Raw genomic sequence first — 11,177 nt, forward strand, 5'->3', positions numbered from 1 at the left:
TCACAATTAACAGTAATAATATGCACTTTCACTTTCACTTAAACTTTCACAAACATCTAGAACTCAGACAACTCTCCTATTATTATTTTTGTTGTTGTTGATAACAATAATACAGGGAATGTTCACCTAAAAATGCATTTAATGTTTCATGACATTTCAAACCCGTAAGACCTTCGTTCATCTTCAGATCACAAATTTAGATATTTTTGATGAAATCCAAGAGCTTTCTGACCCTGCATAGACAGCAATGCAACTGATATTTTCAAGGTCCAGAAAGGTAGTAAAGACTTCATTAAAACAGTTCATGTAACATCAGTGATTCAACCTTAATTTAACTTTTTTGTATGCAAAGTATTCTTATAGCTTCATAAAATTACGATTGAACCACTGATGTCACATGGACTATTTTAACAATGTCCTTACTAGCTTTCTGGGCCTTGAACATGTCAGTTTCATTGCTGTCTATGCGGGGTCAGAGGGCTCTCGGATTTCATCTTAAATATCTTAATTTGTGTTCTGATGATCAACAATGGTCTTACAGGTTTGGAACAACATGAGGCCGAGTAAACAGAATATAACATTTTTGGGTGAACTATCCTTTTAAGTAATCAAGTTATTTATTTATTATTAGTAGTAGTAGAAGTAAGTTGGATATTGTATATATAATACTATATAATATTATATTCATTTTTATATAGGGATTTTTTCTGTAATTTATTGATTTGTCCAGTATTAAAAAAGCAATCTGGTTAAAGCTTTAAATTCGAGTTTCTATGTTTAAATATGCGTTATACTTCACCCACACCACTGACTTACAGCAAAACATTCTCAGACTACCTTCCGAGACCCTTGACATAAACCAAGTGTGAAAACACCCACAGGCTGATTATAACTTGTGTCTCTTTTCCACTCACTTCAGGGCACTTATAAACCTGACAACAAAAAAACACACATTTACAAAGATCTAGACTACCACTCTATTAATGTAGTTTTTATTTCTGTAGTTTCTTCATTGACATGGTATTGAAATGTGGTCTGGTAAAGACTTCAAACTTAAACCTTGTGTTTCTATGTTTAAAAAAGCACTTTATACATCAACCCACACAGATGGCTTACAGTAAACCATCCTTAGACCACCTCCCAAGACCCCTGACATAAACCAAGTGTGAAGACCCCCTCAGGCTCAGTATGACTCTCATATTTCATCGTTGTCTCTTTTTCTCTCACTGTAGGGCACTTTATGGACCTAAACCTGGGTATCCTGACACAAAAAAACCCCCACATAAATCAATCTACCAACCAATTCGACCAAAATCCACAGAAACGGACATGTGTCATCGCAAAACTGAACCGAATAAAAGCCTTCATCCAGCTAACACCATCCTTACCACTTGCAGAATCCCAGAATCCCCTGCCCGCTGTGCTAGAGACTGCTAAAACTGCTAACCGGCCCCTTCACGGCAAAACCACAAACACCGGATCTCTGGCTTTGGAAAATGTCCCGCTTTCTTGCCCCCTCTATATACTCTGTGTTCTTATCGCCGTGTGTGTTCAGTCCACTCCTCTCTCCTTGTGTATGTAATCAGACGGAAGGAGATGGGAATGAGGGGGCGGGGCAACACGAGGGGCGGGGCATATGCAGTAAATAAGTAGGAAGTAGACTATGCTTTGCAAACTAATCCGGAGGCCATACCTGACCTGTCAATCAAACGATGCTGATTATAGTGGTGTGGCAGGGGGGCGGGGTTTCACACCTGGTTGGTGGGAGGAGTTTTGTGTGCGGTTCACTTATTAGTGATATGTTGGACAGCCGGTGGACGTAGATTTACTTATTCTGTGTGTGCATGTGCGTGATCATGTGTCCACAAGCAGGGAAATGTGTAAATTGTGTTTCCTGTTAGTGCCAGAGGAAGTCCAAGACATCAGCATGTGTGTTGGGATGGGGGTTTACAGTCACAAACGGCGAGAAAGATACACTCTTGGTCTGTCTTCAAATGTTTACAATTCACGATAGATGTCTTTCCCCTACAGATTCTGAAACAATAAGAAGCTCAAAGCTATTTTCCTAGTTTCATCTGCAATTTTTTGGGGCAGTTATTATGAAGCGCTGACCATAATATTCGGACAGTTTCCCTGTAAATGCCTTGAGTACGTGTATTCAGTGTGTGTGTGTGTGTGTGTGTGTGTGTGATTTCGGCTTCTGTCCATCCTCCCATGTTTTCTGTATGTGACCGATCAGCTTGCGTCTGGTAAGCTAATGTTGCTTCACTACTGTATGTAAAGCCCAGATATACTGGTGTCAGTCTATTACGAGATCATTTCTATGATCTGCATTTACTTTTTATTTTTGAAAAATCTGTGAGAAACCTCACGAGAAATCTATTTAACCTTCAGGATGCCTCTGTCTACTGTATAAACAGCAAGCACTGTTAGAAAATAATGTTGCCGAAATTGTAAAAAATTATTTAAAAAAGGAGTCAAATAAAAAGGTAGAGAGAAAAAAATAACCGCAAGAAAACATTTGACAGCCTATTACTTTTTGTGTTGGATAAAAGTAGAGCATTTCTGAGTTTTTTTTCTGCTTTGTGCCTGTAAATGAGGACATACAAACACCATCCATCAAAACAATGGAGAATAATTACGCCTCACCGTCTAAAACAAATCAAACAGATAATAAACACAGAGTCAGGTAGCGTAGCACTATCTTGTGCAGCATGGGCTGCAGAAAGTGACTCGGCACTCTCGAAACCCATCCTTTTATTTTATTTTTTGTCTGTTATTTTGTATGTTTTTCTTTTCTTTTTTTCCAGGGACATGAACGGATGCCTGTTTTAGGAGGTACAAACTAAGTATCTGATGATTTTGATGTGCAATCTGTGGGATGAGTAATAATGATGAAGATCATACATATAATTAAAACAAGATGAAATCAAATCAGATGTTGCTTTCCTTTTTTAAGTCCACTGCAAATACACAAAAAGGGTCAAATAAATTAAAAAAACAATCACTTAAGAAAGAACAAGAGACATTATCTCTATTCAGTCTATTAAAATCACATTTAGCTTGTATTGAGTTCAGCTTCACAAATTCTGTTTTTAGAAACAAATATATCCATATAAATAAATGTATTCACAAAAACTTAAAAATTTGTTAAGGCACACTGATTTCACATTCATTTATATTTCGAAGTGACCATGAAAAAGGCTAAATAAAAGGATGGAATAATTATTTTTCAAGCCATTCGCAATAAGACTACATAACAAATTAATCACCCTTTATTATTCACACAAGGAGCTTAAATCATGTGCACTTTAACAAAAACTATGTTTTGCATCTGCAGATTTTATAAAAACTCTAGTCTAAATTATTATCCTTCTTAAAATTTAAAACAAACCTCATTCTCCTGACATCTAGTGGTCAGACAGCCTAATTCAGAGTGTCTTCTATAGTGGTCTGTGTTGGTTTGCATTAATTATAATACCTTTCCAGGATTCATGAGGTTTTTGGGGTCTAGGGTGGCCTTGATGCCCTGCATGACCGCTATAGCCAATGGACCGACCTCTTCTCTGAGCAGGGCCCGCTTTCCTAGACCGATCCCATGTTCACCAGTACAAGTTCCATCCATCGCCAGTGCTCTCCTACATGGGGAAAGAGAACAAGAGAATGAATTCATCCACTGTAATTGTTACTGCCAATAAATAAGGTGAATTAAGTAACACATCTGGCCATCTTGATTAATTAAGAAGCTTGGAAACACTAGATCTGGCATTGCTGCCCCAAAAGACCTCAGTGTGGCTGGGAGACTGGAAGAGTTATTTTAGCAGCCCACAACCACTGAAAGACCAACGTTTCCTCAGGACGTAGAATCTGTGCAACTGAGCTGTCTGTCCAAGTCCAATTCATATACCCAGGTGTTTCCACCTCCACATTCTCCAGCTGAATGATGAAGACTAGTCTTGGGGGCTCCCTTGTGCAGAAAATCCAACTCCTACTCATCTTGTTCATGCAAGGTTCCCACTATTTGACATGACAAAGTACACCTTGTATACTCTAACCACAATTTTTGCTGCAGTAAGACAATTCTGAATTATTATTATGTTAAGAAAAATTGATTGAGTTTTATTAAGACTGGAATATAAGATGGTACATGATATTTTTGCCCAGATTTGCAGTATGGAGGAACTGATGTTTAAAGTCAGAACCGGTCTGCAGACACTGGGCAGTTGTGAGTTGACATATTTAAGAGGAAACTTCATAGTTAATGATCAGTGTTGGGGGAAAGTTACTTTTAAGAGTAATGCATTACAATATTGTGTTTTTAGTGTTACTTAGTTACTTTTTATGGGAAGTAACTTATTACTGCACATAACATTTGCATAACAAAAGCCAAAAGTTTAATTTTTGGTAACTGTAAGAGCCCTTTTACACCAAAAGTGAAATTAATAAGTTTCAGTCTGAAGGAATAACCTCAGTCTCTGCACCTCACTTCCTGTTTCTCCCAACACAGGGACAGGAGAGAGGTCAGTGAATAAATGAGAAAACAGTTAGTTGTGTGACTTATTTTAAAAAAGCATGTTTAATTGAAAGTAATGTATTAGTTTTCTAGTTACTTGAACTAAGTAATCTGATTACATAACTAACATTATTTATAATGTGTTACCCTCAACACTGTTTATGATGGGCACAGACTACCATTTGTTTAGCTTGAGATGACATTTCCATCCAGATCGAGGACATCGTTTTTCATTGAGTTTCTTGTGTTCGGAACGATTTTAAAGTATCCAGCCTTTACTTGAACCCAGCACTTTCCTTAAACAGGCAGAATGGTATTCCAGTTGAATTGATTGAACAGGTTCATCTAACTTGGCCTGGTCAAGTTCCTCTATACTTCCAGACAGCGAGCCTGAAATCAATTTCTTCACACAAGTTCAACTCGATAACATTTCTTCTCCTTTCAGAGTATTCACTTTAGAGTGCAAACACTCCTTTGGCAGTTAATATGGCTATCATTTTTGCAAACTTATGATTTTACAGTTACATCATGTCTGTCATTCACTGGAAGGCCAAGTCCAACTCCATTTGCTCCTATCAGGAAGAAGTCTTGAGTATCAAGTCAGCCAGGTTTCGTTGAAGCAAATGAGATTGCAGCATCTGTCTTCTCTTTGGCTGCTGGTCCATTGTATCCGACAGAGACTGCACTTCACCCATAATGACTTAAGGCAGGTAGAACCTTTATTATTTGTGCTCGTTTCCAAAGCCAGACACTAGACCCTCTATGTCTGTCATTGTCAATAAACTCTCTCCAAATGGCAGAAGACACTTTGAGAAATAATCCTGGTATTGATTGCTACACAAAACAAAACTGACAATTTACACAAAAGCTGCAGCCAGTCCCGCTCAGCAGCCTCAGAAGATCATTGTAAGAGAGCAAAACTAAACAGAAATACCTGACTAATCTCTCAGTGAAGGAGTGAACCCTTTCCACCTCGTCTGGGTCATTGGGATCCAGTACTATTAAACAATGGAAGTTTCCATCGCCCACGTGACCTGCAATAGGACCTACAAATGTAAACATATTATATCAGCAGTTAAAAACAGATCTCAACACTAAATGAGAAAATCGAACTTGGTGAACTACCGGTTATATTGTTTCTGATTAGATCTTCCTTTGTCTCCACTATAATCTGAGGCAGTCGTGAGATTGGCACACAGACATCCGTAGAATATGCCTGTAAGAAAATAGGTACATTTTTGTAAAGTGTTGAGTTCTGAACATGGTCTACTTTACTAACTTATTATTCACAAAAAGTTATTTGTAGGCTGTTTTCTCTGAATAGTTGATAACTTGCTGTGTGGTGCTTTTATGACATTGCTCTGTTTGCTTGAGCATTATGACCAGCCCAGCATAGCAACTGGTTCAGCCAATGGTGTGAGTTTAGGGCGGGGCTATTGGTTTTGCTGACCTATGGCAGAATGTTTGGGAAACCAGTTTGAAACAGTCATGATTTTTAAGCAAATATTCTGTATGGACAGACTGACTGGAATAAGAAACAAAAATATTATTTTTATTATAATTATTATTATATTATTTTAGTAAATTATAATAGGTATTATTATATAACGTTTAGTACATTTTTGCTAATTAGATCTTCTTTAGTCTTCACTGTAATATGAGGTAATTAAAAGCACTCAAATATGTAAAATATGCCTGGAAAATGTGTCATTTTTTATGTTAAAAGTACCATGTCCTATTAAACTTTACATTTATTCACAACTATAATCAACCAATTTGTTGGCTCGTTGTCCTTAATAAAAATGTGTTTTGCGGTGCTATCAAAACATTACTGTTTGTTTTAGCATTCCAACCAAACTGGCACAGCAACAGTGGCTAAACCAATGGCGTGAGTTTGGGGTGTGGCTATCTGTTTGGTTGACCAATGGAAGTGTTCGGGAAACCTCTTTAATAACAGTCATTCTTTTTACACTACGCTATGCATGACAGAACAAAACTTAAACTCAAAAGCATAATTACAATTGCATCAAGATAATAAAAAGTCTGTAAAGTGTATATTCTAAGTTAAAAGATAAATTGCACTTGTCTGAGTCAGAATTATGTTGCAGTGAATGTTCCCACCTTACATCCAGGCCTCAGGGCTAGGGCTGCATACCCCGCATCATGACGGGCTTTCCATAACCGGCCACGAGTCTCCTCATCTTCTGCCCAGGCGAATTCTGAGCCTCCGTTATCCCGCGTGATCTCCTCTGAACACACAGAACAAGCTTTCCAGATGACACATTCTTTCACATCTATTGTTTTGCTTTTGTAAAATACTGTTTCTGTAGAAATGTGTTGTTTGTGTGTATGTTTTATCCTCATATACCAGTGATGGACACTTGCTCTTCCATGTTTTTGGAGCTACCGTGGAACTCCAGGAAGAGGGTGGGAGTGACCGCATAGGACAGTTTGTTGAAGTGATTGCATGCGTTTATCATCACGTCGTCCAAGAACTCTGCAAATGGAACGCATCAACAACGATTAAGTCTTGTGATGCCTTTGTGTGTAGAAAGCCAAGGCTTAAAAATCGATGCCTCAGTGCCGCCTCGATTTAAAAATCTAAGAGGGTAGTCATGCCTGATTACTCATAAATTGGATGGAGCTACTGGTGGAATATTTTACCCTGAGTGGACTGCAAAAGAAGAAACACATTGTGGTTCTGAGAACCGAGCAATTCATTAAACCCTTGACTGCGTTCAGTGTTGACTATGAATAAAGGACGGTGTTTCCTTCTGAATTAATGTTTATGTTATTGCAGGAGGCTTCAGTGAATAGATTAGAATGAAATGAATAGAGTTCTGCACTAAATCGCAACAGCTAGGCATGCGTGCAGTTTCGAGTGCCACAGTCTGTAACTTTACAAGTTCACAACACAGGAGGCCAAGTGTTCTTTTGTTATGTTGATGCCAATCGAGGCAGCAAACTAAGCACATTGTGTCCATGTGCTTTAAACAATGCTCACCGATACGGGCAATGGGCACTCCAGCTTGCAGGATCTGAACAGTGCTGTCCACCGCTGATTGGACGGATGGAAAGGAGCAGACAGCCGACACCATGCTTTCAGGAATACCGAACAACCGGAGCGTGGCTTTGGTAATAATACCCAAAGTTCCCTCCGAGCCCACAAAAAGGCTAGTTAGGTTGTAACCAGCAGATGTCTTTCTGAAAGGGTGTTGCATCAAAAGGGGAAAAATCTAATGTAGACAACAAAAGGTTTTGTTTAAAATATGCTTTGATTGTAATTTTGCAGTCATACCTTGGACGACGGCCCTTCCCTGCTGTGTGGAGGACCGTTCCATCTGCTAGAACCACCTCCAGGTTCAGGACGTTCCCGCGCATCGTGCCATAGCGGACTGCGTTAGTGCCTGACGCACTAGTTGCAGCCATGCCACAGAGAGATGCGTCAGCACCTGGATCTGTGGAAATATATTTCTTAACCATTAATCATTTCCAATAATACGGCAAATATGGCCAAATTAAACATTTAATTAGGCTTGAATTATTCTATGTACTGGAACATTCAATCAGTGTTGTTGTAATATCAGATATTTAGTATCATATACAGTTTTTGGTTTATTTTGAATTAGAGTTTATTTTTATGTTCTGTTTTAGTTAGTTTTAGTCATTTTGTTGAGTTTTTCTCATTTTCATTACTTATATATATATATATGGCTATATATTATTATTAATTATTATTAATTATTAATTAATTAATTCGTTTTCTGTTTTAGTTAGTTTTAGTAATTTTTTACAGTAGTTTGTCTAATTTTCATTATTACTTTTTTAATATCTATCTATCTATCTATCTATCTATATATATATATATATAAATATATATATATATATATATATATATATGGCAATATATTTTTATTAATTATTATTTATTAGTTTTAGTTATTTTAGCACTTAAAGATAAACTAAATAAAAAGAGTTTTTTTTCAGTTTTAGATTTAGTTATACAGTAGCCTTGCATCCAATCAATTTGATTGATGTGGTCTGCTTTGTACTCATAATACACAAGGATTTGACTGACCGACAGGAAACCAGAGGCCAGTGTCACGCAGGTATGAGTTCAGGCCTCTGTGTGTCACACCTGGCTCCACCGTCACATCAAAATCCTCTTGATGAAGGTCAAGAACCTGATCCATCTTTCTCAGACTGAAACACACTCTACCCTAAGAAACACATAGTACACAAATATTTAAACTTACTTAAGAATGCTTAAGGATGCTTACAAAACTACTTCTTTTTTCTCTAATGAAGATTAGGCCTGAAATCTGACACTGGCACTGTCAAATACTTGTGTCTATTCTTCTCAACTGGACAAACCTGCAGAGCACCAACACCTCCCTCCAGGCCTGTCCCTGTACCAAACGGGATTATGGGTAGTTGGTGGTGGTGACAAATTTTGGCAAGGGCACTGACCTCCTCTACAGACCGAGGAAACACCACCACATCTGGTGGTCGGCATCTGACACAGCAAGACAAAATACCACAAATATATAAATAACAACATGCAAATCAAATTGAAATGTAATGTAAAAATGTAATGTATCTGTATTCTAATTTATTTATTGAAAAATTTATTTTGAGTTGATTGGCTGGTTGTGAAACACTGATGATTAATTGATTGGGCCTGAATATCATTGGTGTGGATGATTATTTGTGTCTGGTTGTTTCTCTCATATGCTGAATGGGACCAGATAGTCGATGTAATATTTTACCCACCACTTTTAATGATTGACTCAGACGCTGCAGTCGGTTTATTTGTAACTGTGGGAGCTACTGCTGCACTGTTTGCATGATAAAGAGGCAGGTGACCCTCCGGTATGGCAGTGAAACCTCACCTGTGCGCAGACTCATCCCTGCCGTGCTGTTCTCTGACAGCTGAGCCTACAGACACCCCTTCTTCTCCACTAACAGAGCGAAACGCTGAAATGACCCGCTCGATGGCTCCGGCCTTCAATGCAATAGACAGAAATATACAGAGTGCATGACTCTCTGGTGACACGCAAGTTAATATATATATATATATATATATATATATATATATATATGTGTGTGTGTGTGTGTGTGTGTGTGTGTGTGTGTGTGTGTGTGTGTGTGTGTGTCTGTATGTATATGTATATATATGCAGTGCTCGGGCCCTAATGATCCCAAACTTACTTCAGTAGAATATGTCCTGGACCTCCTGCAAATAAACGGCAGCCTTGAAAAAGAGAAGCGTAGGGCTTGCATGAACGAAGTCATTTTCTACTCCTTACAAAAGTTACGAAATAACCGAGCTTTTATACATGGCGTCAGTTGTTAAGTTTATATATAATTTTCTTTCGAATCATTCTAACGGCGTCACGCTTCGTCTGAACCTCAAGCCCCGCCCCTAGATTAGGGATTATACTGTTCGAACCATAGACAGTAAAAGAACGCTTAACTTATGAATATTAATTGTTTATCATGACGTTCGCACAGTAATTTGATCTGATTAGCTAACAAAACCATAGATTTTTTTACAATGTAGTTTAAAAGTTCTTAGAGAAGCCACAAGGTGGCAGTACTACATCACACAGACAGTCCTCTGTTTTGCCAATTCAGTAGACATCAGCATCATAAAGCAATATAGATACATACTTCTTAAGAATTTCTCAGTTTATTTATTTATTTATTTATTGTTAGGCTACTTATTATAAAATGGTATAAAACAATAACTGCTTCTGGTTTTGTCTTCCAATATAAATCTAATAGGTCTACTCTGATGCACCATTTCATAAACTAATCAAAATTAAAAAGACATCCCAAGACTTATAATTAGTTTTGAAATTAGACTCAGTTTTGAACATGAAGATTTTTTTCTTCGCTTATGCAATAAAATGAACAAAAATAGGCCACATGGGATCTTGTCACTGTTCGAATCAGGCATTTTGACAGGTAATTTAAACCACAATCATAACCACATGATGAAATTGTGCAAGAGTATCCATATATTTCAAACTAGAAATGCCCCCAGGTGCTGTAAGGTTGAGCTAAATCAGTTCACTTCACCTTTATTAATTTGTCAGTGTACTTTTGAATTTACATGTTATTGCACCCCTCATATGCAAGATGAAGATCCGGTGGGCTTTGCAACCTGCGTAGATCGAGCTGACAAGTTACGCCATTGGTTCCCATAGTAACCAATGTGGTCTCCGCCATATACGAACGTCATTTGTTCCCCATGGGAGAGTCTGTCTTTCTCTCCTCTTCATAGTTACATTGTGCCTGTGTTGACTAACACAGATGAAAGCGTACACTCATTGCAAAGAACTTCCAACTTGATCATTGTCAAACCTGTTTCTAATAAAACCCCCATGGATGTGGTTTTGTTCTTGACGTAGCAAATATGTAGAGATGAACAATGCATGTTAAACGTTAACGGAAGGGCTTGTGTTATTCATCGTATGTAGTTTTCTGATCATTTAAGTGTGACTCAAACAGGGTGTTTTGATGACAACACAGTCTCCTTGACTCCAGTGTTTTGAGGATGTCAGTCTGCTTTAGCGTAGAAAGGAAGTGAGTGAATGGAATCTTGATCAATTGCCCCAGTCTTCTGGAATCTTAAGAATGTCTTTGGATCTGGCTTGTA

At 37.9% G+C, this 11,177-nt stretch overlaps 2 protein-coding genes across 3 annotated transcripts in view; one reads left to right on the plus strand and one right to left on the minus strand.

Moving 5' to 3' along the window:
* znrf1 (zinc and ring finger 1) overlaps positions 1 to 2,934 on the plus strand; it is a 30,122-nt gene extending 27,188 nt beyond the window's left edge. The window contains exon 5 of the mRNA XM_052597817.1: positions 1,233 to 2,934. The gene's annotated coding sequence lies outside the window, so the exon portion shown is untranslated. The remainder of the gene's footprint in view (positions 1 to 1,232) is intronic.
* On the minus strand, positions 2,935 to 9,918 carry LOC128014330 (probable D-lactate dehydrogenase, mitochondrial). Of its 2 annotated transcripts, none has more exons than XM_052597816.1 (11): positions 9,725 to 9,918; positions 9,406 to 9,518; positions 8,888 to 9,029; positions 8,592 to 8,733; positions 7,812 to 7,971; positions 7,518 to 7,717; positions 6,882 to 7,010; positions 6,635 to 6,762; positions 5,639 to 5,729; positions 5,448 to 5,547; positions 2,935 to 3,638 (listed from the first exon to the last, which is right to left on the minus strand). In XM_052597816.1, the coding sequence occupies exons 1-11, from the start codon at positions 9,806 to 9,808 to the stop codon at positions 3,473 to 3,475; spliced, it is 1,455 nt and encodes a 484-aa protein (XP_052453776.1). In that variant the 5' UTR covers positions 9,809 to 9,918; the 3' UTR covers positions 2,935 to 3,472. The 2 variants fall into 2 exon arrangements, with proteins under 2 accessions (XP_052453776.1, XP_052453775.1); XM_052597815.1 differs by having other exon boundaries at positions 5,448 to 5,559.
* Between the last annotated feature and the right edge of the window lie 1,259 nt (positions 9,919 to 11,177).

This window comes from Carassius gibelio, chromosome B25 (genome assembly GCF_023724105.1).
Source record: "Carassius gibelio isolate Cgi1373 ecotype wild population from Czech Republic chromosome B25, carGib1.2-hapl.c, whole genome shotgun sequence".
In the NCBI taxonomy this organism is placed as follows: domain Eukaryota; kingdom Metazoa; phylum Chordata; class Actinopteri; order Cypriniformes; family Cyprinidae; genus Carassius; species Carassius gibelio.

Coding starts and splice junctions, on each gene's coding strand:
- LOC128014330 (XM_052597815.1), bottom strand. CDS start 9,808: ATGACTTCGTTCATGCAAGCCCTACGCTTCTCTTTTTCAAGGCTGCCG. Junction 5,730..6,634: donor CCCTGAGGCCTGGATGTAAG/GTGGGAACATTC, acceptor ATTTTCTTACAG/GCATATTCTACGGATGTCTG. Junction 5,560..5,638: donor AATCAGAAACAATATAACCG/GTAGTTCACCAA, acceptor TTACATTTGTAG/GTCCTATTGCAGGTCACGTG.